This window comes from Rana temporaria, chromosome 5 (assembly GCF_905171775.1).
Source record: "Rana temporaria chromosome 5, aRanTem1.1, whole genome shotgun sequence".
NCBI classification, from domain to species: domain Eukaryota; kingdom Metazoa; phylum Chordata; class Amphibia; order Anura; family Ranidae; genus Rana; species Rana temporaria.
This window is the reverse complement of record NC_053493.1, coordinates 241,362,295-241,390,230: the sequence shown is the minus strand read 5'-3', so window position 1 is coordinate 241,390,230 and position 27,936 is coordinate 241,362,295. Positions and strand designations below refer to the sequence as shown.

At 43.2% G+C, this 27,936-nt stretch overlaps 1 protein-coding gene across 1 annotated transcript in view; it reads left to right on the top strand.

Moving 5' to 3' along the window:
* PXDC1 (PX domain containing 1) overlaps positions 1–21,765 on the top strand; it is a 115,789-nt gene extending 94,024 nt beyond the window's left edge. Inside the window, exons 4-5 of the mRNA XM_040353646.1 lie at positions 6,411–6,522; positions 21,243–21,765. Of these exons, the coding sequence (XP_040209580.1) occupies positions 6,411–6,522; positions 21,243–21,360 (230 nt within the window). The 3' untranslated portion in view covers positions 21,361–21,765. The remainder of the gene's footprint in view (positions 1–6,410; positions 6,523–21,242) is intronic.
* Positions 21,766–27,936: the final 6,171 nt, after the last annotated feature.

Below are 27,936 nucleotides of genomic sequence, written 5' to 3'. Positions count from 1 at the left end.
GAGCAGATAATATTGCCGAAACACTTCCGAATTCATCCTGCTGCTTTTGTCAGCAGTCACATCATCAATAAATACAAGAGAACCAGTTCCATTGGCAGCCATACATGCCCACGCCATGACACTACCTCCACCATGCTTCACTGACAGTGGCGGCCCGTCCATAGGGGGCGCCCGGGCGCCGCCCCCCAGTCAATAACATTTTTTTTTTTAAACCTGTCCCTTTAAAAAAAAAAAAATCCAAAAAAGGGCCTTATATGTGCACTGTGTCCGCGCGCCGGGCACAGTGCAGAAAGAGTAGCGCCACGTCTGTGCAATCACGGGATTGCAGACGCGGCGCTACATTGGAAGCCAAAAAATGCTTTTGTGGCGTTCTCCATCGCGCCACTAACTTCCGGCGCGATGGACAGCGCTACAGAAAGAGTAGCGCCACGTCTGTGCAATCACGGGATTGCAGACGCGGCGCTACATTGAAAGCCAAAAAATGCTTTTGTGGCGTTCTCCATCGCGCCACTTGCTTCCGGCGCAATGGACAGCATTGTTATCGCCGAGCGGGTGCACACACTTTCAATGTGCACCCGCTCGTCTCTGTGCTCGTTCCGACGTCACTTGAAAAACAGGAAGTGACGTCGGGACTGCTGGAGCTCAGTGCGCCCGACCGAGGAACAGGTAAGCTGTGCTATGCCTGCCTGCTTGCCATGATGTCCGTATGGAACAACACCCCACCACACAACAACACCAGCTGCCTTTACTAAGCGTCGTTGACAGCATTTTTTTAATAACTGGGGGGGTGGTCTGGTGGGGTAGTGTTACCGGCCGCTATTTGTGCTGTAATTAATTTTTAACATAGAAAATAAGTGTTGTTAATAAATGGGTAAATGAATTATAAAAAACTTTTTTTTCAATAACCGCCCCCCCCCCCCTCCCCGGTTATTAAAAAAAACTTTTTTTATAATTAATTTACCCATTTATTAACAACACTTATTTTCTATGTAAAAATTAATTACAGCACAAATAGTGGCCGGTAACACTACCCCACCAGACCACCCCCCCAGTTATTAAAAAAAAAACTTTTTTTATACTTAATGTGCAGGGAAAATATCTGCCGTCAACACCACACCACCCCCCGCTTGCAAATTGTCCTGCGACTTGGGACTGGAAAGTTGCAGGATAAGTTGGACCCGATGATTTCCAATGAGAACTGTTCATATGTGTGCAACTTTGAAGTAGTCCCTGCATTACTTTTGTCCCACCTTGATGTGACTTGAGGTCCATAGACCTCCAGAATACATAGGCATTGCTTCAAGTCGCTGCAAAATCGCACCAAAAAATTGTGGCAGAATCTTGCGACTTTCAGGCTAATGCAGTCTGAAAGTTGCACAATTCTACTGCAATTTTGATGTGACTTAAAGCAATGCCTGTGTATTCTGGAGGTCTATGGACCTCAAGTTGCATCAATGTGGGACCAAAGTAATGCAGGGACTACTTTGAAGTCGCACAGATATGAACGGTTCTCATTGGAAATCATGGGGTATGACTTGTCATGCAACATTTAAGTCCCAAGTCGCAGGACAAGTAATTCCTGCAGTCTCTGGTAATCTTGTGCAGTATGTCCGCAGTCTCTGGTAATCTCCTGCAGTATGTCCGCAGTCTCTGGTAATCTCCTGCAGTATGTCCGCAGTCTCTGGTAATCTTGTGTAGTATGTCCGCAGTCTCTGGTAATCTTGTGTAGTATGTCTGCAGTCTCTGGTAATCTTGTGTAGTATGTCCGCAGTCTCTGGTAATCTTGTGTAGTATGTCCGCAGTCTCTGGTAATCTCCTGCAGTATGTCTGCAGTCTCTGGTAATCTCCTGCAGTATGTCCGCAGTCTCTGGTAATCTTCTGCAGTATGTCCGCAGTCTCTGGTAATCTCCTGCAGTATGTCTGCAGTCTCTGGTAATCTTCTGCAGTATGTCCGCAGTCTCTGGTAATCCTGTGCAGTATGTCCGCAGTCTCTGGTAATCTCCTGCAGTATGTCCGCAGTCTCTGGTAATCTTCTGCAGTATGTCCGCAGTCTCTGGTAATCTTGTGCAGTATGTCCGCAGTCTCTGGTAATCCTGTGCAGTATGTCCGCAGTTTCTGATAATCTCCTGCAGTATGTCCGCAGTCTCTGGTAATCTTGTGCAGTATGTCCGCAGTCTCTGGTAATCTCCTGCCCATTTCGAGTCCTTCATTACTAACAGTGTCATATTTTAGTTTGTTTGCACCGATCTGTAAGGCTGCGCTATATACCATGATTTGTGATGCTGGGGCTATATACTCTGTGCTGTGACGTTGAGCTGTATACTCCTGACATTGAGTGGAAGCAAGTGGAATACAGGGGACGGAGTGGTGGATTCTATAAGGGGTGTGGCTTATGAGAAGTGGGAGGGACCAAATGTGGAAGGGCGGGGTATTGCGCCCCCCCATCCTAAAACTTCACCAGCCGCCACTGTTCACTGATAAGGTGGTATGCTTTGGATCATGAGCAGTTCCTTTCCTTCTCCATACTCTTCTCTTGCCATCACTCTGGTACAAGTTGATCTTGGTCTCATCTGTCCATAGGATGTTGTTCCAGAACTGTGAAGGCTTTTTTAGATGTTGTTTGGCAAACTCTAATTTAGCCTTCCTGTTTTTGAGGCTCACCAATAGTTTATATCTTGTGGTGAACCCTCTGTATTCACTCTGGTGAAGTCTTCTCTTGATTGTTGACTTTGACACATATACACCTACCTCCTGGAGAGTGTTCTTGATCTGGCCAACTGCTGTGAAGGGTGTTTTCTTCACCAGGGAAACAATTCTTCAGTCTTCCACCACAGTTGTTTTCCGTGGTCTTTTGGTGTTGCTGAGCTCACCGATGCGTTCTTTCTTTTTAAGGATGTTCCAAACAGTTGATTTGGCCACACCTAATGTTTTTGCTATTTCTCGGATGGGTTTGTTTTGTTTTTTTTCAGCCCAATGATGGCTTGCTTCACTGATAGTGACGGCTCTTTGGATCTCATATTGAGAGTTGACAGCAACAGATTCCAAATGCAAATAGCACACTTGAAATTAACTCTGGACATGTTATCTGCTCCTTGTAAATGGGATAATGAGAGAATAACACACACCTGGCCATGGAACAGCTGAGCAGCCAAGTGTCCCTTTACTTTTGGCCCCTTAAAAAGTGGGAGACACATATACAAACTGTTGTAATTCCTACACCGTTCACCTGATTTGGATGTAAATAATCTCAAATTAAAGCTGAAAGTCTGCAGTTAAAGCACATCTTGTTTCATTTTAAATCAATTGTGGTGGTGTATAGAGCCAAAAAGATTAGAATTGTGTCGATGTCCCAATATTTATGCACCTGACTGTACTTCTTTCCTTTAAAACTTATGTTGATATAAAAATATTAAATTTCTGCTGACATTTCTGCTGACACTGATGCCAGATGCTGCGAGCCGCATCTGGCATCAGTGTGAACCCAGCCTTAAAGTGGAGCTCTAGTTGTTTTTGTGTTTATTAAAAGTCAACAACTACACAAAGTGTAGCTGCTAACTTTAAATAAACACACACTCATCTATCCCAGGATCCAGCGATGTGGTCACCTGAACCATTGTTTCTCTCCGTCTCTTCTCCTCAGCGCTGGAATTTTACCTGTGGGTACCTGGCTGTGACGGCTTGTGGCTTCACATGTGCGAGTCGTGCTGCGCCTGCTGAATGGTCTGAAAATCTTCTGGAACCTGTTATGTGTCCCAGAAGATTGCAGGGAGAAAGGGGGAGAGAACTTCCGCTCAGATCGTATAGGAAATTCGAGCAGAATTTGGGGGCAGGTACCCTGTCAAAACTAGGTTCCCGCTCCCCCCAAAAAAAAAATATTTACCCACCAAATAAACAGGTTGCAGGGTTTAAATCAGAGGACCTGTTTTTCATGCAAAAAACATGATAGTTCCCTTATTTAAAAATACCTCTTATTCTGACTCCGATTGTTGTGAAGCGATTTATCCCTTGTGAGACCTTGATGCCTGGCCTGTATAAGCAGATATAAAGGAAACAAAAAAGGAAAAACGGAGGGCGCACCGACCTAGTGTGATACTGATTGGTGGATTTTATTAAAATAGTAAAAACAAATCATAATACTCACAAAAGGAGTGTTAAAAACAGGCCTTGAGTCACAATGCAGCAAAGAACCAACACCATCGGCATAACACGATATTGTTTCGATCCGTGACCGTGGCTAGGGCTGACGCGTTTCAGGGGAGAACCCCTTTCCTCAGAGCTAAAAGGTCTGCAGTGCTTCCTCACCAAGGGACTTGTCTCAATAAATACTAACTTTAGGTAAGTGGTAAAGACACCCCTCCCATAAAGTAGGAGGTGCATGGCCGGAAACCCACCCACATGTCCACCACCTTTTCCTTTTTCCTCCCCTCCATGTCTATATCCAGCCATTCGTAGTATGAATACACAGTCCAGAATGCACTATACCCAGCAATGTATACAGAAATGTACATACAAATAACTACCACAATATGGCATCAATATATATACACACACACACACCACAAAATGAAAGACCTTTTCAATCAGAGCACTCAGCAGATTGCTGCCTCCAGGTACATGGTTACATAAAATCAGTAAAGTGCCAAAGTGTAGTGAAGCATCTCATAATCACCACTTCCAATAAGGGGCTATGTAGTTGCTCATATGTGCCACACGAGCCCCACTTGCAGTGCTGTGCCTACCTTCCTTAGACGAGGTGGCTGCTGGAACGCACGCCCAACGTGGAGGAAGTCTTTTGCGCTCCAGCCGAGTCTGCGTTCCACTGCGCATGCGCGTGACGTCATCGACGCCGCGCGCGGCGCATATACGGTGACAATGCGCTCCAGCTTGTAGAACCAGCAGGCTGGAGCGTCTCCTTCCCTGCTAGATGGCACGTTCCCAAAGGGGAGAGTGTGCATCCATACCATTACCCCTTATTGGAAGTGGTGATTATGAGATGCTTCACTACACTTTGACACTTTACTGATTTTATGTAACCATGTACCTGGAGGCAGCAATCTGCTGAGTGCTCTGATTGAAAAGGTCTTTCATTTTGTGGTGTGTGTGTGTGTATATATATTGATGCCATATTGTGGTAGTTATTTGTATGTACATTTCTGTATACATTGCTGGGTATAGTGCATTCTGGACTGTGTATTCATACTACGAATGGCTGGATATAGACATGGAGGGGAGGAAAAAGGAAAAGGTGGTGGACATGTGGGTGGGTTTCCGGCCATGCACCTCCTACTTTATGGGAGGGGTGTCTTTACCACTTACCTAAAGTTAGTATTTATTGAGACAAGTCCCTTGGTGAGGAAGCACTGCAGACCTTTTAGCTCTGAGGAAAGGGGTTCTCCCCTGAAACGCGTCAGCCCTAGCCACGGTCACGGATCGAAACAATATCGTGTTATGCCGATGGTGTTGGTTCTTTGCTGCATTGTGACTCAAGGCCTGTTTTTAACACTCCTTTTGTGAGTATTATGATTTGTTTTTACCATTTTAATAAAATCCACCAATCAGTATCACACTAGGTCGGTGCGCCCTCCGTTTTTCCTTTTTTGTTTCCTTTAGTTCTATGAATTCCAACGATTCAGAGGAGGGCTGCAAGACTTTGGAAGATACCTTTTAATTGAGTTGCTATTGAGTTTCACCTTTTCTTCAAACATCTTTCCAAAAAATACCGGAGCGCAGGAGATTTGTCTTTGTTCTGTATAAGCAGATATAATCACTGAGGGAATCCTCATCAGATAGCTTGAACTCACCAAGTACTGATTCTATTCGCAGAGGTGCTTTTTTTCCATACATCGGGTTATAACAGATGACAGGATACAACAGATGAATAGGTTGTGGTACTTATGTGGTCAAAAGATGATATTGTCTGTAGCTTACTATGCAGAATACATGTGCCCATGTTACATGTGGCCTGTTAGCTGTCTCCATTACACAGGAAGTACAGAACTCAGGAAGAAGGGTGGAGCATTACATAGAAAGGAAGTGTGCCATAAATCAGACAAAAGAAACATGGGAAAATAAACTAAACATAACGTCCATAGAAAATGGTTCAGAGAAACAATATATATATATATATGTATACATTATATGCCCCATTGGGGCGGCACACCTCACTTTTATGGCTAATCTATTTATTAGGGTTACCTATATACATATGGCAAGGGGCATATCTTCCACAGGTTCATGGATACTACTCACACATAGGACAACATCTTGCATTAGTGCCTGGCCACTATTTCCACAGTCAGATACAGAATAGATTACATATTGCTTTGACTAATTATTGAAATAGAAAGAAAACTATTTTTATTCTTCAACATGTAATTTTGTCTCTGTTTCCTTCCTCTTTGTCCTAATAGAAATCATGCGCTCCAATGGCTTTTGTTTAGCCAATACAGAAACGATTGTCATTGACCACAGCATTCCCCATGTAAAGGATCCTGACCTGGACGTAGATTCAACAGATCCATTGTGAGTATTTTGCTTGTACTGCAGTAAAATGAATTCCAGGGTTTGTCTGCTTGCCAGGATATCATCTTACCAGACTACCAGTCTAAACTCATAGTAATGACCCTACCTTGTCATTTCACTTCCTGGGATATGGAAAGCAGTTACTCTACCTAGTATTTAACTATATTAAAATGTCAACAGTCACACGTGGCCACAGATGAAACGAAACAAACTTTCCAGCTTAGATTTGAATAGGTGCTATTTTTTTATAGCATACATAGAAAAAGAACCTAGGGTTTTAGAGCAGTTGAACAATTTTTTTAAAGTTACTTAAAGTGGATATAAACTCTTCTTCTGTTATCTGCATTAAAACTTCTGACAAGTTCTCCATCAACTGTGATAAAACCAGGCTGAATTTTGTGTCGGGTGGGTGCTATAAAAAAATTAGCAGAGAGCTGGTCTATTCACAGTACAGCTCTGCATTGTTTATTCCTTTTTCTGCCTATGGGGTGGGGGTGTGTGCCTTTCCTCCAATCAGCAGTCTCACATTGTTTGGCAAGAATCCACACCCACAGGTGAATAAGGAAGAGAAATTTCTCACATGATGTGCACTTTCTAAACAGTATATAAAGCTGAAGACAGCAGATATACATTCAAAATGTATGTGGGGAGATTTCTTTCATCCCTGTGTATCATCTGAGGCTATTCACTTCACTGGGTGTATGTGAGGGTCTACGTCCACTTTAAATATCTTGTGGGTATAGGGCATTAGGTAAATAGAAAGAAGGTTGCGCTAATAAAGCGTGATGGCGCTGTGTGCTGAAAAGAGCTAACCTCAAAATAAAATTGAAAAAATGATAAAAATTATAAGTGAAAGTACTGATCAATAGTAAAAATAAAAATACATTGATGCAAATATACATGTAAAAATCAGTGAACAGTAGTAATTGAATCGTCATCCAACATAAAGTCCACCATATAGGAAGGAAAGTTCATAATAAATAGTCTCCCAAGTGAAAAGGTCAAGGAAACATCCAAGGAAAAAGGTGATGATAAAGGCACTTCCACCAGAGTCACACACGGCCTCTTACCAAATTTGAATGATCTCTAAATTATAGGAGATCAGATACAGCATAAAGCGATGATATCCTAGGAGGGATTATCCAGCTCGAGATGGTCAGAATGGTGGATGGTCTCAATCGATATGCCAAAACGGGATGTACTGTATATGTGAAGGAGGAAGGGACTCACATAGTGTAAAATCCTCACGTTTAATAAGTAATAAAAGGAGTTGCACTTACATCAGGTCAATGAATAAAAGGCATCCAGTAAAATAAGCCGGCCAGCTCTCAAACAAACAGCCAGTTTCTTCCAGGTCAGATCACAATGCGCGGTGATGTCAGAACGTCGCCTCCCTATGTTTCGTCTCGAAGGGGACGTGGTCATGGGATACCAAAGGGCATTAGGGTCTCTGGTTCAAATCCCAACCACGACACGACCTGCTTGGCGTTTGTATGTTCTCCCTGTACTTGCGTGGGTTTCCTCCGGGTGATCTGGTTTCCTTTCACACTCCAAAGACATGTTGGTAGGTAGCCTGATTTACTAAAGGAGTTAAAGCGGAATTCCACCCAAAAATGGAACTTCCGTTTTTCGTAATCCCCCCCCCCCTCCGGTGTCACATTTGGCACCTTTCAGGGGGAGGGGGGAGCAGATACCTGTCTAATACAGGTATTTTGCTCCCACATCCGGGCATAGATATCCGAGCCACCCGCGGGTATCTACGCCACTTCCGGCGCCTTCTCCTTCCCCCCCGTTGTCTTTTGGGAGACACACATGTCCCAGAAGAATGGTGGCGGTAGCATCCGAGAGCTGAGGAATAGATTGGCTTTGGGTGCCGACATCGCGGGTGCCCTGGACAGGTAAGTGTCCTTGTTTTAAAAGTCAGCAGCTGCAGCGGAACTCCGCTTTAACCACTTTAGGACCCGCTCATGTATATATGTGTCCTGTTTTTAAAGATGGATATCTCGGTAACGGCAGCAGCTGCTGCCACAACTGGGATATCCATCTTTTCTTTGAGCGGTCCTGTAAACGATAACAGTGGTCTCCGTGGCAGATTCGGCGGCAGAAGAGGGCCCCCCCTTCCGCGCCCTCCGCTGGCTACCAGAGCCGTCGGCAGCGGCGGAGGCGATCGTGTTCTCTCTCCTGCTTGCTGTGGATGCGAGTGAGGGCAAGATGGCCCCCACCTGTCCCCATAGCATAGCAGGGCGGAAGCGACGTCAAACCGTCACTTCCTCCCATGCTTCTTAAAGCAATATTTTCTTGTCATTTTTTCAAATGACAATTTTTTTTTTTTTTGCATTTAAGTCTAAATATGAGGTCTGAGGTCTTTTTGACCCCAGATCTCATATTTAAGAGGACCTGTCATGCTTTTTTCTATTACAAGAGATGTATACACACTGCTCCTTCACCGCTCCAAAGATGCGGCTAGCAGGACTTGTTTTACCGTCCTGCTAATGCACCGCTACAGTGTGAAAGCCCTCTGGTCTTTCACACTGGAGACACAGCAGCGGCTGTTTCAGGTCGGTTTGCAGGCGCTATTTTTAGCGCAATAGCACCTGCAAAACGACCCAGTGTGAAAGGGGTCTTACTGTACCTATCCTGTCCTCCTGTGACTCAGGTTAACCTAGGGATCCCTCTGTCCTTATTAGTTGACACATTTTGATTATAACCATGGTGGATCATTTTATTCTTCATTACATTTTGCTTTGTTTTTAAACGGAACTGCGATTTACTATTTTTGGTCTATTTTTACAATTTTATTCTATGTGACAGTGCATATTTAATAATTTATTGTCCCCCTGCTTTGTTTGTATTTTTCAATAAAAACAGCTTTTAGTATAGCATTTATGTGATAGACACTGATGGTATTTCACAGATACAACACATTATGTGAATATTTTTGGTGTCTGGGACACCTCAGTCGATGAGCTTGCTCATTATCCAAAGCCGTGAAATATAACATTACTAGCTGAATATTATTTCTCACACCTGGCTGCTGTCTTATTACGATAACGTGAATTGATTAACTGCTGTCGGACCTGAACTGGTTAGCAAGATTACAAAGCAGGGTTATGGACTTTTCACGGCAAGACACATGGCAGTGGTCTGGGGCAGTTCTTCTGCAGCTTTGGATCAGGTCACCTGAATGTTACATGACTCCTTGATATCTTGCTGATCACTTCTGCCCTGACCACGACGAGCTCCTGTAGGGTTGCCGAGAGGGAATTAGGAAGGAGAACGTTTATGAATTTGTTTACTTGGCTCTGGTACAAAATTAAACCATTTGATCATGTAGCTTCGGTGCCAAAATGTCTGCAGCATGCTGCTCTATTACACATTTTGGCACTTGAACCGATGAACAAAATAATTTCCTAATTCACTTTGTTGTTTTGGCAATACAGCATATATTATTTAAGCTCACATATCATAGCTGAAAAATAATATGGCTTTGATTCTTTCAAGATTATGTTCTTTCTTTCAAACCTTTTATGCTGTTACTAAAGCTGTGATTATTGTAAGTTATCACTTGATGTGATGTGACAATACAAGTAAATGTTTTTATATTGTTAATGTACTGTGGCCAGAGTGAAGTCTAGAATATATTTGATTTGGATATCATTTCTAGTATATAGCTGAAAACCCAATGTGGCAAGAGCTTTTACACTAAAAACATTTAATCATTCAGCGACATTATGAAGTCTGTTTTACAACTGAATTGAAAGAGGCAAAGTCCAATCTCCAATAATCCTTAACAACCAATTAAGTATTTCTGCATTTAACTGGAATTTAAAGTAGAACTATAGGAAAAACTATTTTTTTCTTTTTGGATAGAGTGTAACCCCTGTCAAGTTATTTTTTCTTTTTTTTTGGGGGGGGGGGGGGGCATCGGTGTCCTATTGGAAAAATTTACCCTTTCTTCCTGTCCCATAGCCAAAACAGGATGTGAGAGGTAATCATTGCAAATCAAAGGAATCCCTTAGGGTAGGGTGACCAGACAACCCCCGGTTTCAGGGGACAGCCCGCAGATTGAGGACACTGTCCCCGGACCAAGTCTGTTCCTGGTTTTGTCTCCGGATTTGATTTGAACAGGGACTTTGGCAATTTCAAAGACAGTCAGTGCAGAATAAAAAAATTCTGAATTACACAGCATAGGGGGGTGTATTTTTTCCATTATCTGTGCTCCTTTCTGATGATCATGTGCTGGTTGGAGCGGAGGGAATATTTATTTAGTTTCGGGTGCATGCCAATTCAGCTCCACTCACATGTTCTTCTGCCTTGGCTCAAGTCCCAGCCAGCCACTTGCCTGTTTATCTCCTTACCTTCCCTGGTGGAGTGATCTTCCTCCACACCCCACCCAGTAGTAGCTGGGGCCCGAAGAGTAAGGCCCCTTTCACACGGACGGCTGTTCTGCCGCACTTAAAAGCTGTTCTGCCGCATTTAAAAGCAAAATGGAAGGATGAGGTAAGTGAAGGAGGACTGCACTAAGGTAAAGGAAGCTATTTAGGGGAAAAAATTAGTACCTTTACAACCCCTTTAAAGGAACCTATTTAGAAAATAAAAAACAAACCTTAACAACCCCTTTATTTTGTTATCTTAGCATTACATGACTGCATAGCTATACTCGTTTTAGAATTTATTTTGATTTTGAAAAAATAAAATTATTCTGAAGTGTCCCTATAACCTGTTACACCCCACAAAAGGCTTCTTTCTATACCTAAATCTGCAGCTTCCATCTGCTTTTGGACAGCGCATAATGTGCTGCCATCCAAATTTTGGAGACCTGATTCCTATAATCTGTGAGAAGCAAGGCAATCAGTTCTCTGCAATCTGTGCCCATCAGCACTTTGACATTTACAGCAGAAACCTGCTAATAAATTTCCAAGCACGTCTGCAGATAAAGAGTTTGGGATCAAAGCAGCAATCTGAACAAAGCCTAGGTTGCCTGGCGCAGATAAGATTAGATTCTTCTGGTAGACTGGCAATTTGTGAAGATTTCCCTCTCTGGCTCTTCAGGAAAGTGTTTTTCCTTCCTATACTGAATGTTGTTTACATCAGTTCTTTAGTGAATTAGATGTAAAAGGGGCTATAAAACTTTTTTTTTTTTTTTTTTTACCTAATACAAATTACTTTTATACGTTCTTTCCACAATATATAGGTTGTGTTGGAAATCATGGTAATACATACGTTCTGTATGCAATTTATCAACTGGCAACAATGTTAGACATTTCAAGGGCCAGTCCACAAAAAACGAAGTAAGGATTCTAAAGTATCAAGCTACCCAATAGTTTCTAATATCTAACAGGGAGACTATTTAGAAGATTTCAGTTCCTGGGGCTTAACACCTATGACGACCCCCTTGATACCCCCTTGATATTATTATCATCATTATGTAGACAGCAGCTTTACTCTCTGTTTCTCCAAGTTTGATATTTAAAACAGCCTCTACATTAGGTGTCATCACCTTTGGCTGAGAGAAATGTAAACATGTATGGCTATCCTAGTAGTTTAGCAAAAGACAACTGAGCAGGGCTGACACCACACAATCCCAAAACAGAATTTTTAAGATGATTGCATTTCTGGAAAATCCACTGTTATTTTTCTATAAGGCCCCTTTCACACTGGGGCGCTATACCGTCGGATTTGCCGCGGGATTCGGCCGCTAGCGGTGTGGTATTAACCCCCGCTAGCGGCCGATAAAGGGTTAATACCGCCCGCAATGCGCCTATGCAGAGGCGCATTGTGGTAGATATTGCCGCGGTTTCCCATTGTTTTAAATGGGAAGGAGCGGTATACATACCGCTCCTCTCACCGCTCCAAAGATGCTGCTTGCAGGAGATTTTTTTTATCTTGTGCCAGCGCATCGCATCTGTGTGAAAGACCTCCGGCTTTCACATTGAGGTTGCTGGGCAGGAGTTTTTCAGGCCCTGGCAAGCAAACTGTTAACATGGAACCGTGTTTTGGATAGAAGGGGGGAAGCTTGCAAATCCTTTCTATATTTTCCTTTGGAAGATTTCCCCTCACTTCTTGTTTTAGGGCTCACACAGGAAGTAATGAGAAATCTCCGTTGCAAAGAAACCTGACAAACGTTTTTATTGTTCACTACTTTTTTGCAAAAATAAAATTGTTTTAGTTAGAGTTCCACTTTAATGAATCCAGAAGAAAATTGGCACAGAAACTGTATGTGCCCCAGCTTTATATTGAAAGAATAGATCCTGTCAAAGGTGTGGTTAAGAACTGTGATGTGACTGTGACATTTATAAAAAGCTAGATTTTATTACAAAAAAAAATAGAACAAGGTAAGAAATTGATTTATATATAGATTTGATATAAAAATAATATGCTAAAGTAATGCAAGTAGGTCATACTTATTTGTCTTTGGATTGTTCTCATGACAACCTCTGTGATGACAAAAGTCTGATATTTTTATCACTGCCCACAGAGTCACAAAAATTATGTTCAGCTCTCTTTTTTTCCTTCCTGTTTCAAAGAAGAAATGAAAAAGGATTTTCAATTTTCACAGTCAATTGTCTCCGCTCTCGGTTTAGGACTATGAAATTTTCTGCTCGTTATCTAATGAAATATTTGTCAATAACATGTCAAAACAACTAGAGAACTATAGATGGCGTAAAATGGATTTTCCATAGCAGACAGCCTATGCAATTTGGCAAGATCCACACTTTCATATTACTTAAAAAGTGACCCTGTCTCTTCCTGCAACATCTACCAAAACCCTGCCGCTATGGCTCATTCTCGGCCTTTCTACTTGGCAGTGATCCAATAATTCAGCATAGTGTCAAAACTTGCCATTCTATCCCACCTCCCACATGTTCATACTGAACTGTCTCTCTAGACAATAGCAAGAGATTTGGCTGCCAGAACAGCACAGAGTTCAGGCTTAGGCTGGCCATACACCGTGCAAATTGTATTCCTGCAACTATGGGTTACAGAAAAGAAATTTCCATGATTCCCCCATCAACACAGATAGCGCTGACTGGGGAATCTTTTCTGCTGAGCTATTATCTGCTCCCAGTGGGCGGGAGAATCCATCCTCGCCAGGAGAAGACAGTGATAACAACCGCTAGTGATAATCGTAAGAGAATCCGGCAGGCTGGTTGTACCCAAGTTGATCGATTGATCGAGTACATTCAGTCTGCCCATTAACCTGCTTAGCGGTATCCCCGAGCGTGACTCTGGGTGTTTTTTTCATGCTACTATCGGTATCCCCGAGTCACGCTCGGGGTAGAAGTGCAGAGCGTGCAGCGGTGCGGCTTACCTTTCGCAGCATCCACAGACAAAGTTACTTACCTTGTCCCTGGATCCTGCGATGTCTCCCCACTGTGTGAGCGAACGGGTCCTCGCTCGATTCACAGTGTCCCCGTGTGCCGCCGATCTCCATTCCCTGCGACGTTACGACGCACGGGGGCGGAGAACGGCGCCAAATTAAAAAAAGTAAACAAACACATTACATACAGTATACTGTAATCTTATAGATTACAGTACTGTATGTAAAAAATACGCACACCCCTTGTCCCTAGTGGTCTGCCCAGTGCCCTACATGTACTTTTACATAATAAAAACTTTTCTTTCTGACTGCAAACTGTAGATTGTCCATAGCAACCAAAAGTGTCCCTTTATGTCAGAAATGGTTTTAGAGCAGCTAGAAAACAGCGATAATAAATTATAATCACTTGCAGAATTGAGCGATAGTGATTTGTGGGGAAATTTGTCATAAGAAAATAAAAGTAATGACAGCGACAATTCTGCAACTGAACAAATTTCAGTGATTTTGAGTTGATTACATTATTGAATCATTTTTATTTTAATTATGATATTATTTGTTATAATTATTTATTATATTATAATTTATAATTTTGTTTTAAAAAAAAAATTCATACCCGGGATGCCTACTAGACTCTTGTTTGGTCAGATTTAAATGAGTTATTCCTAAGAATTACAGGCCTACAGTATAAAACGCCAAATTTCCTTGCAAAATAATTGTACCGCTATTGGTACGTAATTCCAGACAGAATCATACCGCCAGGGAGGTTAAAGGGTTGAGATTTGAACCATGTATGGCTGACCTTAAAGTTGCTGTAAACCCTAAAATATACCCAATAAATCGATGAAGTAACTGGCCTCAGGTGATATACAGAGAAGAAACAAACCTTCATGCCATTCTGCCGATTTACGTCGGCAGAATGGCACGGCTGGGCACATCAACGTATATGTACGTTGCCCTTTAAGCCCAGCCGCGGGGTCGTGCGAGTGCACGCGACCGGGTCCGAAGCTTCGTATCCACGGCCGCGGGACTCGCGGACCTGATTGCCACTGGAGTCCTGCGATCGGTCCCCGGAGCTGAAGAACGGGGAGAGCTGTGTGTAAACACAGCTTCCCCGTTCTTCACTGTGACGCCGTGATCGATCGTGTGATCCCTTATATAGGGAATCACAATCGATGACGTCACACCTACAGCCACACCCTCCTACTGTTAGAAACAGACATGAGGTCACACATAACCCCATTAGCGCCCCCTTGTGTTTAACTCCCAAATTGCAATTACTGTGAAAATGACAATGGTCCCAAAAATGTGTCAAAGTTGTCCAATGTGTCCGCCATAATGTCGCAGTCATGAAAAAAATCGCTGATCGCCGCCATTAGTAGTAAAAAAAAAAAAATGCAATAAAACTATCCCCTATTTTGTAAACGCTATAAATGTTGTGCAAACCAACCGATAAACGCTTATTGCGATTTTTTTTTTTACCAAAAATAGGTAGAAGAATATGTATCGGCCTAAACTGAGGAAAAAACATTTTTTTTATATATATTTTTGGGGGATATTTATTATAGCAAAAAGTAAAAAATATTGCATTTTTTTCAAAATTGTCGCTCTATTTTTGTTTATAGCGCAAAAAATAAAAACCGCAGAGGTGATCAAATACCACCAAAAGAAAGCTCTATTTGTAGGGAAAAAAGGACGCCAATTTTGTTTGGGAGCCACGTCACACGACCGCACAATTGTCAGTTAAAGCGACGCAGTGCCGAATCGCAAAAACTGGCCGGGTCCTTTAGCTGCCTAAAGGTCCGGGTCTTAAGTGGTTAGAGCAGAAGAATAAGACAGTGGACAGAAATGACACTAAGAGCCCTTTCACACTGGAAACGCCTATAGCGGAGCGTTAAAATAGTGGTAAAACCCAATTTTTACTACGTTTTTACCGCGATTTACCGTGTTTTACCGCAATTTCAATGGAGAGTGGCGTATTTGGAGCGTTTTTTTCAGCGCTCAAAAGCTGCTCCAAAGATGCTGCTTGCAGGACTTTTCTCAACTCTCCTCCAGCGCAACACCTCAGTGTGAAAGGGTCCATTGAGATGCATGGGGAGCGTTTTATGAGCGTTTTAATAGCGATATTTTTACCGTGAAAACGCGGCAAAAACGCACTAGTGTGAAAGGGCTCTTAGTGCTCTGGATTGAGCACACACGATAGGGGATATGCTTTGTTCATATTTAAAATGTAAGTAAACTCGAGCAATGAACATCCTTTCTTTGCTTCATTTTGGTCTGTTAAGGAGTTAGTTCACTTTTCCTGCACATTTCTAACAACCCTACCCCCATTCAATCCATCATCCCCAGCTCACTGCATATCATGTTCAGCTTTAAAAAAAAAAACCTTCTTAACTCTATTTCTGTAGGCTGGGCTGGCCTGTCTGCAAAAACGTCCAGGTTGTTGAACCCCCTCTGGAGGTTGAAAGTGTCATTAAAATTGCGTGCATGCACAGGGCGGTCTCTCTTCCTGTAGCAACAGCGGCTGAGCTCAGCATTGTGAAGCACCCATTCCTAGAAGGATAAAGAGTACATGTGCAGAATAAACCAGAACACCCTCTGGGGACGCACTTCTAACCCCAGGCCCATCTGGACGTATAGGCAGGACAGAGTGGGTTTAGGCTACCTGGGCATTTTTGCACAGCCTATGGAAGTGGAGTGGAGAAAAAAACAAGCTGATAACTGGCTTCTGTCAGAGGGACATCAGTCCCCAATGGGGAGAGCCACTACTGCTATGCAGTGCCCACCAGTGCCACCTATCAGTGGCCACCATTGTCACTTGTATCAATGCCCACCAGTGCTACCTTTCAGTGCCCATCAGTGTTGCCAATCAGTGCCTCATCAGTGCCACCTATCGTTGCTGCCTATCAGTGTCACCAACCAGTGCCCATCAGTACCACCTATCAGTGCTGTCTATGAGTGCCACATATCAGTGGCCTTCAGTGCCACCTATCAGTGACCTTCAGTGTCGCCCATCAGTGCCACCCATCCGTGCCCATCAGTGCCACCTATCAGTGCAGCCTCATCAGCGCACATCAATGAAGGAGAAAAATTACCTGTTTTCGACATTTTATAGCAAACGCTGAAACTTTTTTTTGTCAGCTTTTTCGGTCTTTTTTTCTAGTTTTTTAGTTTTTCTAGCAAAAATAATTAAACCCAGCTGTGATTAAATACCACCCAAAGAAAGCTCTATTTGTCTGAAAAAAAATTATAAAAATGTAATTTGGGTCCAGTGTTGCATGACCGCAATTGTCATTCAAAGTGACAGCGCTGAAAGCTGAAAATTGGCAGGAAAGGGGTTTAGTTGCCCAGTAAGCAAGTGGTTAAATAGCATAATGAACATTTTATTCATGCAGCTGCTAAATGACGGCAGGAGGAAGAGGAGGAGCTTTCAGCAGTTTCAGGAGGAGACGGGAGAGGATCAGTTCCTGTATATTCCACCCTGGCCCCCCCTGTTGTTACATCAGTGGTTTGGGGGGGGTGTGGTAAAACCACTCACCCCCTCCATACCCCATATGTAAACAAGCCCTTACTGTCCTGAACCCCCTATAAGGCTGCTTTTGACACGTATACGCTGCAGTTTGCAAACACTGTGTAGAGTAGAGTAGTGCACCTGCAGCTTTCCTGCGGGTTAGCTTTGCTTTGCCAAAGACTTTTATTATATATTGTGGGTGTGGTGCACTTTCTGAAAGCGCAGCAAACCTTCTGCGTTCAGTTTGAGGTCAAGGGCCACATCAGAGGGCTCCGAGGGCCACGTCCAGAGGTTGAGCACCCCTGCTTTAAATATAACACTTTTATTGTCAACTGTCTTCTATGTGTTATATCTGACTGTAGCCCATCTCCTCCCACCTCCTGCACCTTGGTATTAGTTGGTTGAGGCAATTCATCAGTTATATCACAATAGCGAGGCACCAGTTGTGAGAAAGTAGCAGTCCAGATCTAGCGACTATGGGAGCTGCTAGCTGTTTCCCATCAAGTGCTCTGCTTTTCTGGAGTTCAAGGGAATGCAACATATCAGAAAGGAAATTTAGGCACACTAATTCTGTATTGCCAAATGTTACCTTTCAAAAGGCATTGTATATATGTACTTATGTTCTTCCCTTACTATAGTCAAAATCTTTTTAGCATTGTATATATGAAATATTGCATATACTGTAAATAAAATAATGTTTTTTTATCCAATCAGCAGGAGAAGCCCTAGGGTCATTTTCATATGCTGTAAAAAGTGTAAGGAAGGTGGCAAGTGTGTCCTCTTTAGATATGGCACCACATCCCTGATATAGTAGTAGCAAAGGGAGGAAGGATTGGGATTATAATGGTGCCAGTCACACGATTAATCAAGTAGTTTCATTTTTAAAAGAAGACGTAATTTATTGTACAAAGAGATTTTTTTTAAACACAAAATTGTCAAAATATAAAGATTAATGTTCTATTCAAATACACTGACTTCAAGTACAGAATTAATTATCCCAACGTGTTTCACCAAAACATTGGCTTCTTCAGGGAAATGGTATAAATTCAGTGTAATAATAAGACTCAGGGCACCAAGGGTCCCATCACAGTCCAAACACAAAAGTAGCCCGAAATATTACACATACCGGCAAGACACGGAGTCACACCCATCAACCGTCTGTCACTCTGTAGCAAAAGCAATAGGTCTAGATCACAGGTGTCAGACACAAGGCCCATGGGCTGAATCAGGCCCTTCAGGCCATTGCATGTGGCCCTCCTACCTCTCCTGCAGCTGCAGGAGAGCTCCAGCCCTCTGGTCCTTTTACAGACCCTTACTTTCTGCTTTCAAGCAATGCAACCAGCTTCTTCCCAGCAGCAGCATAAGAAAAGGGGGTGCACTGTGATGTAAGGGAGAGTGGGGGACTCAACTTCTGATAGTGGGGTGGCTCTTGACATCTAAGATATGGGGAGGGGAATGCGCTGGACATCTAATCTTACAGAGACAACCGGCCCATTTGAGGCACCAGTTGTGAGAAAGTAGCAGTCCAGATCTAGCGACTATGGGAGCTGCTAGCTGTTTCCCATCAAGTGCTCTGCTTTTCTGGAGTTCAAGGGAATGCAACATATCAGAAAGGAAATTTAGGCACACTAATTCTGTATTGCCAAATGTTACCTTTCAAAAGGCATTGTATATATGTACTTTTGTTCTTCCCTTACTATAGTCAAAATCTTTCATAATGCCGATGTGGCCCTGTAACAACTCTGGTGAACGAAGAGAACCACAACTGCAGTTAGCAAGGATTTCAATGCACTTCTTTATGTGAGAATTCAGTATTGGACCCCAGGCGTCACTTCACACAAACAGGAGTTTGGGGGGTTTTCTACATCATCTCTCTCTCACATAAAGAAAGGCGTTGAGCTACTAAGGTTGGACATATTACAACATGTGACCAAAGCTTAGCGTTTAAAATTATAGCATACAGATCACGATTTCAATGCACTGCTGTATGTATAGTGATTATCAGTACGGGACCCCGGGCGTCACTCCACGCAAACAGGAGTTTGGGGGTTCTCTACATCATATCACTTTAACGTAGAGAATGCATTAGTTCGCTAAGGGAGTAAGTATGAAATACCTCAACCCTTAGCATAGAAAAGTTAGGGCGAACATGTTCAGTAACATAGGCCCATAAACAAGTAAGAACTTATGTAAAGCACGTAGTAAATATGGTTAGTTATAGCAACTATTAATTGCATAAGAGAGGCATTTATAGCACAGGTAATTTGAGAGTATGTCCCTTTAAGAAGCTCTACAGCGACAGCTAAAGACACACCAGTCAATCCCAAGAAGTATCTTAATAGTTAGCAAGCAAGAGCAATTACAAAAAATGTTTAAGAGTAATTATATGTAGCAGGTTTTCCTGTAGAACTACAAGTGAAACAATTGCTACTTATCCGTTTGCAGGCTTGAGTTTTGAAGCAAGGGATTCCGTAGTGTAGGGTGTCAGCAAGAAAGATCTCTTAGGTTGTCCGCAGCGATGGCAGCCTGGACGTAGTGAAGGTCTTTTGCTAGCTGGCCATAATGTTGCAGCCTAGGTTGATGTCCAGTATGGCAGCAAAGACACCTGTATTGTAGCGTGGAGAGCGGTACGGCTGAAAATAATAGAATCAGGCTTGTTTATAAGCTGAATGCCTTTCTAGACAGGTAACAGGTGCACCGAATCCAGCGCTGATGCGCAGGCGCACTTCCACACTCCACCGTGGAATGCGCGCGGTGCCGGCCGATAACGTCATTGCGCGGTCGCCGTAATGCGCGCCAGTGTGGAACACACTACAGGTTACGGCGCGAGGAGTGCCTGTTACAGGCCCACGCTGGAATTGAGTTTGACACCCCTGGTCTAGATGAATTAGTCAGCAGATTAAAGACTCAGTTTCAGTCAGAAGGGGCTAGCCGGACGGAGGTTAACTAATTCTATACTTTTAGTCTGCAGTGTTTCTGTGTGTGCTTGTTCTTCAACCAGTGACCACTGTAAGGTACCATGGGTTGACGAAAATCTTGACAGATCCCTCCTGCAACAGAAATGGAGAGAGATGGCAACACTGTGATCCTTTAGGAAATACTTTTAAAAATACTTTATTGGTTACATCAGTGACAGTAAAATTATAGCGCTGACACGTTTCGGCAAAGAGCCTTAGCCGTAGTTTCCCCGCCTTCAGAATATAATGATCTCTGCTGGTGCTTATAATTGTCAGAAGTGATCACATGAAAAATCCTGATAGACTGGCTGTATTGTAGTCAATCGATAAATCAACTTCAGTACAACCAACCTGCCCATAGATGAATTGGACAAACCAGACAAATTTTGATTCGGTCGGTCTAAGGCCTAGTACACACGAGAGGATTTATAAATTCTCTGGCGGATTTTCATCTCATGGTTGTACTAACCATGAGATCAAAATCCGCGCGGAATTCCCTCCGCGGTGACGTGTCGCACCGTTGCCGCGATGATGACGCGGCGACGTGCGCGACGCTGTAATATAAGGACTTCCACGCATGCGTCGAATCATTACGACGCATGCGAGGGATGGAATTGGACGGATTGATCCGGTGAGTCTGTACAGACCATCGGATCAATCTCCTGGACTGGATTCCAGCGGATCTATCCGCTGAAAGTGATCCGCGGATAAATTCCAGCGGATAGATCCTCTCGTGTGTACGGGGCCTAAGTGTTCATGTTTATGCACCAAGCAGCTTAAGTATTTTGTGTGAAGGAGGTCAGATCATGCCTATATGTCCAACTGTTTCCTAAAATTTGTACAAATCAAGTAGGCGGCATTATCACAGCACGTCTCAGACTCTTTTCTGTGGTTTTCAATTGTTTCATTTACCTTTGTTTGTCCTTTCTTACAGATTTGGAAATGGAACAGATTTTCCTCAAGAGGCTGAGGACGCCGATGACCCAACAGCTTATGTTACTAATTTGTCCTATTACCATCTGGTTCCATTTGAAACAGATATTTTAGACTGAAGTTATCAAGAACCTGCAAGGATTTATTTACCATGAAGGTGAAACCTCCTGAGTGCTGCTATCCCTGTGGCCTTTTTAAAACTTTAAAATGCATTTCTCTTAGCAACTAGCGCATAGACTTTAGCAAAAGATCAGTCGACTTTTCAGAATGCCTTAATGTGAACGAGAGGCAGAAGATGCCCTGGAAAGCTTGAAATAAAGGTTTGCTTGTTCTAAATATCCATTCCATAATACTTATCTAGGCTTTAATTGCATGCACGTGGCTTTTTCCGAACATAGTGCATGATCAGAATTGTTTGCCTAATTGTTGCCAGGAGATCAAAGCATCATACACCAGCAGCAACGTTATAATATTGCAGTAATTTATGTTAAAGACCCTGACGAGAAAGGGCTTTTCGTAGGAACAATAATCATTATGGTTTTTTTTTTGGATGAATAATCATCAACAACCAAACATAAGCTATAATTTTTCATTACCTACAGTTGTGCACAATGTATCCATAGTAGGTGCAATGAAGACCAAATGAAATGGATTTATTTGCCATTTTAGTATATTGTGATATGAGGGACATGAGTATGTTAAGAAATATGCCAATTGTATGTGAGATAAAAAAAAGTGATAGTTACACGTTTAGGAGCCCAAAAGGACTAGGGGGTGCGTTAGAGGTGTGCAAGAGCCATACTATGGGCTTGGTGCTCAACACAGAGGAAGACAGTCCCTTCCAGTCAGTGCCGATTATAAAGGCCCCTCTGTGCAAGAACCAGACCCAAGTGAGTAGAGAAAGGGAATCACCGCCCAAGTGAGTATTATTATTTTAGTTTGAAGAAAAGTCAGGTTCACTAGTACTGATAACATCAGAGGAAGTGGCACCAGTAGCACTGTTGAGGTTAAGTTAAATCTGTAGTGAATAGAGGAGTAAATGGATGTCCGTGGTAATGATTGAGGTACAATGGGCAGTTGCCTTTGCACGTACAATGTGCTGTACCACGGAGGAAGACTCTGGACAGGAGGCACTCACGTCAAGAGCTCATGAATGTAAGTGAAACAGCTAATGGCCTTAAATGAGGGTCTAAACAGTGTCCCTTCACAGGGACCCTCTTCTATACATGCCCACTAATGGGCCAGCTGTTTTTTGCACTTACATCATCTACATTCCAGTGTAAGTTCTTGTGCAATATTAACATTTTTAATTGTTTGTTTTGTAAGGGGCTTTCTGCTGGGGTGAAATTTCCTGTGATGGGAAAGATATATTTGCTGGATGGAAATGAACACGAGTATCGGTTCTGTGTACTAACAGAAACAACATTATAATGTAAATAATAGTAAATTATTGAAAAAAAAGCCTAATTCTTTTATACAGTACATTCGAAAATCTATTTTATTGAAATTAAAAAAAAATATTACCCTCAATAAATATATTTGAATTCTGCTTTTGCGTGTTTTGATTTTTTTTACACATTACCCATGTTGTGTTCATTTAGCCTGTTTTATAAATGATTAGTTTAATTCAATTTAAGAACTTTGTTTGTCATGTTATTACTAGTTATTATTACGTATTTAGCGTTTCCCTTTTGATTTACAATACATCATATGTATTCCTTTCCAAAAATGCTGTGTGTTGTCAGCAGTGGTATATTTAGGTTATGTGATGCCCTAGGCCTGACTTGTGCACCCCCTAATTTACATTTTTTACTAATTTATAATATATATCATAACTTCCTCCCAAGGATGCCACGGAGGAGGGTAGGTGGAGCATTATGCTGCAGTGTCACACACTTATTAGTATTGGCGGTTGCCATACTAGTTCTATAAAGTGTGGCTGCCGGTCTGCCCCCCGGGCCAGTCTGCCACATACGAATGGCGCTATACTAAAAATAGTAGTGCAAGTGGTGGGGACTCTTTATGCAGGGATGGTGTTTTTTTTTTGCCCCCCTGCAAAGTGCCACCCTAGGCCTAGGCCTAGGCCAAGATACAGCACTGGTTGTCAGCCTACAACAGGAATTGAGTACATTTCTGGCAGCTCAAAATGCACACATGGAGGAGAAATTTGGGGAGGAGAGAACAAAGGTAAGAGGATATGTGCTGGGGGGCACTTTGGGAGAGGGGAGGACTTGTGCTAGAAGAGAGGGGATTGGATTGGAAATCCCCCCCACCTTCTAGCACAAGTCCTCTCCCCTCCCAAAGCACCCCCCAGAACACATCCGCCTCCCCACTCCATCTTTTAGCAAAGGCCCACTCGGTTCCCAAAGCACTCCCTCAGCACACATTCTCCCCTACCCCACTCCAACTTCTAGCACAAGCCCACTCTTTTCCAAAATCCTCCCCCCGGCACATATTTGCCCCCTCCTCCACCCCACCTTCTAGCAAAAGTTCTCTCTCCTCCCAAATAGCCCCCCAGCACATATCTGACCCTTCCACAGCACAGGTAGAGACAAAACTAGGATGTGTCTCCCTCGCACTACATTGAGGTGGGTTCAGCCCCTAGAGTGCCACCTGTCCAGGTTTTGAATAGTGCTCGGGGTTCCAGTCTGTCTGAAACTTGGACACATTATTCAGATCGGACTGTGGCTGCGCATGCTCCAGGAGGCCTGTGTGACCTCCCTGTCACACCTGAACAGGATTGGCAGGATTTGCTAGAACTGATCAGCCAGCTTCTCCTCATCTCTCACCCACTGGCATTCAGGGGCTTCAGGAGGAAAATGCCTCCTTTCCAGGTTTCATGTCCTTCTGCTGACTGATACCACCCCCCCCCCCCACATTCCCACCACAGCACTGTCGATTTCCCTCCTTCCCTCCTTCTTCTCTGATTAATGCTCTCCTGTCAGTTTAGGTGGACACCCACATCTTAGTAGGTTTGCAGCTGTGCCATACTCTTTCCATTTTCCGATGATGGATTGAACAGTGCTCCATGAGATTTTCAAAGCTTGGGATCATTTTTATAACCTAACCCTGCTTTAAACTTCTCCACAACTTCATCCCTGACCTGTCTGGTGTGTTCCTTGGCCTTCATGATGCTGTTTGTTCACTAAGGTTCTCTAACAAACCTCTGAGGGCTTCACAGAACTGGTGTATTTATACTGAGATTAAATTACACACAAGTGGACTCTATTTACTAATTAGGTGACTTCTGAAGTCAATTGGATCCACTAGATTTTAGTTAAGGGTATCAGAGTAATGGGGGCTGAATAGAAATACACACCACACTTTTCAGATATATGCTTGTAAAAAAAAAAAATTAAAACCATTTATCATTTTCCTTCCACTTCACAATTATTTACATGTTGTGTTGGTCTATCACATAAAAGCCCAATAAAAATACATTTACGTTTTTGGTTGTAACATGTGAAAAATTTCAAGAGGTATGAATTATTTTTCAAGGCAGCTTACATAGTACAGTAGGCTGCACAACATAGTTAAAAAATAATTTTCTGTGCAAGTACAGCACTCTTCATATTTAAGTTGTTTTATATTTGTTATATTTTGTTTACGAGCCCATTGAAAAAGTGTACAGTACAGTTAAAAAGTACCGTATATACTCGAGTATAAGCCGAGGACCTAATTTTACCACAAAAAAATGGGAAAACTTATTGACTCGAGTATAAGCCTAGGGTGAGAATGCAGCAGCTACTGTAAGCGGAAAGGAGGGTCAACAGTGCCCATTTGCACGCCTAACTGTGCCCATTTGCAACCTCGCTGTGCCCATTGCAGTCTCACTGTGCCATACCTCACTGTGCCCATTGCAGTCTCACTGTGCCATACCTCACTGTGCCCATTGCAGTCTCACTGTGCCCATTGCAACCTCACTGTGCCATACCTTACTGTGCCCATTGCAGTCTCACTGTGCCCGAGTACCTGAATTCTTGACAGGTGTTCCGCCTATCACGGAGGTCCTCTCATCCTCGGATTAAGTCTTCCAGCAGACACTGTGTTCAGTGTTCCACCAATCACGGACATTCTTTCATCCTCGGACAAGAGGACGTCCGTGATTGGCGGAATACTGAACACAATGGGGCAGATTCAGATAGAGATACGACGGCGTATCTCCTGATACGCCGTCATATCTCTGAATTCCGTCAGTCGGATCTATGCGCTTGATTCATAGAATCAGGTTCCGCATAGATCTCCCTAAGATCCGACAGGTGTAAGTGACTTACACCGTCGGATCTTAGGCTGCAATTCCAGGCCGGCCGCTAGGTGGCGTTTCGTTTTTTTTACGCAACGAATATGCAAATGAGGATTTCCGCCGATTCAGAAACGAACGACCGCCCGGCGCATTTTTTTTACGTTGTTTGCGTTCGACTTTTTCTGGCGTAAAGTTACCCCTGCTATGTGAGGGGTATCCTATGTTAAGTATGGCCGTCGTTCCCGCGCCGAGTTTTGAATTTTTTACGTTGTTTGCGTAAGTCGTTCCCGAATACGGATGGACGTAATTTACGTTCACGTCAAAACCAATGGCATCCTAGCGACGTCATTTAGAGCAATGCACGCTGGGAAATTTAGCGGACGGCGCATGCGCAGTTCGTTCGGCGCGGGGACGTGCCTGATTTAAATGTTACACACCCCCTAGCCGCGGAATTTGAATTCCGCCAGGGGATTTACGATACGCCGCCACAACTTTAGAGGCAAGTTCTTTCTGAATAAAGCACTTGCCTCAAAAACTTGCGGCGGCGTAACGTAAATCAGATAGGTTACGCGGATCTAAAGATCCGCTGACCTATCTGAATCTGGCCCAGTTTCTGCTGGGGAACTGTCCAAGGATGAGAGGACCTCCGTGATAGGCGGAACACAGTATCAAATGCCTATCACGGAACGGAACACCAGGAGGAAGCCGCGTCTGTCAAGAATTCAGGTTCACTGACTCGAATATAAGCCGAGGGGGGGTATTTTCACCCATAAAAAAAGGGCTGAAACACTCGGCTTATACTCGAGTATATACGGTATATTCTGTTTTACAATCCCTTGTTATTTTAGGTTACTGTTGAGTTACGATGATGCAAAGTACTCCTTCTTTTTCATTGTAATATTGCGGGCTTACACCAGTCAGTAATTTAGTCTACTGGCGACATTGTTGTGTCATCTACTGACCTCTATATTCACAAACTGAGAATTAGTGAGTAGGAGTTGGCTGGTGATGAAGCACCCAAAATAGAAAACTCACTACATAAAAATGTACTTGTTGCTTTGATTTGCATTGGTAGCACGTAGTCTTGACAACAAGGCGAAATATGTCAGGGTTTTCTCAGCTGAAAATGAAAATTAGTTTACTCTCATCGAGTTTGGATTAGATGTTTAGAAACAGAATGTAACAAAACACGCCTTTCAGAGGTTAGGTACTGAGTACAAAGACAAGAATGAAACCAAATCAACACTTCTCTTAGAGCTGGAGAGTATTACACAGTTCACAGTGTCTTGCATATGCCATTATATTTGATACCCTCGGAATGTTTTGTATTCTTCTCTGTTCATATCTCTGCTGAAATGCTTAAAAGTCACATTTCTGGCACTTCAAAATACATCATTTGCAGCCCACTGAGCTACCTGACATGATGAGAAAAGGATCAAAATCAAATGTGATATCAAACTTTAATGTGGGACTGGCTGGACTGAATCCTTATAGAACTGTGCCAAAAGTTTCCGGAGCCGTGCTGTTAGCACCAGTGGCTAATGAGCTGAAAAAACTAACTGTTAGGTCAAATTAAGTGCATATTCATTGAGCATACCAACTATTTTTAAAAGGCAAACTCCACATTCCCTACAATAAAAAATGTAACATATAGATGCTAAATTGAAAAAGTTATTCTGTTACTGCAAAATCTCTCCGAAGTTCAAGAGTCCCCTGGCAAAAATAATGCTAGTCAGGGCATTTATTCTCAGAAAAAAGGTGCAGGAACTCACCCTCTCTGTAAAACCCCCGCCCCAAACCACGCCCAAACTCCGCCCCAATCACGCCCAAACTCTGCCCCAACCACGCCCACACTCCGCCCCAACCACCACCAAACTCTGCCACAACCACGCCCAAACCCCGCCAAACCTTCCTTAGAGGAGAGCGTTACAGAAGCACCAAAAGATTGTTATGAGTTAATGCTTAGAACTGTGTATCACATAAGGCAAGTTCCCCATCACAAATCCCCCCACAGCGCACCTCTCCTCACAAAATTTCCGCACAGCTCACCTCGTTTGTGATGAGAGGAGAGCTGTGGGGGATTTGTGATGAGAGGAGAGCTGGGAAGATTTGTGATGAGAGGAGAGCTAGGGGGATTTGTGATGAGAGGAGAGCTGTGGGGGGATTTGTGATGAGAGGAGAGCTGGGAAGATTTGTGATGAGAGGAGAGCTAGGAGGGGATTTGTGATGAGAGGTGAGCTGGGGAGATTTGTGATGAGAGGTGAGCTGTGGGGGGAATTTGTGATGAGAGGAGAGCTGGGGAGATTTGTGATGAGAGGTGAGCTGTGGGGGGATTTGTGATAAGAGGAGAGCTGGGAAGATTTGTGATGAGAGGAGAGCTAGGAGGGGATTTGTGATGAGAGGTGAACTGTGGATATTTGTGATGAGAGGTGGGCTGTGGGGGGAATTTTTG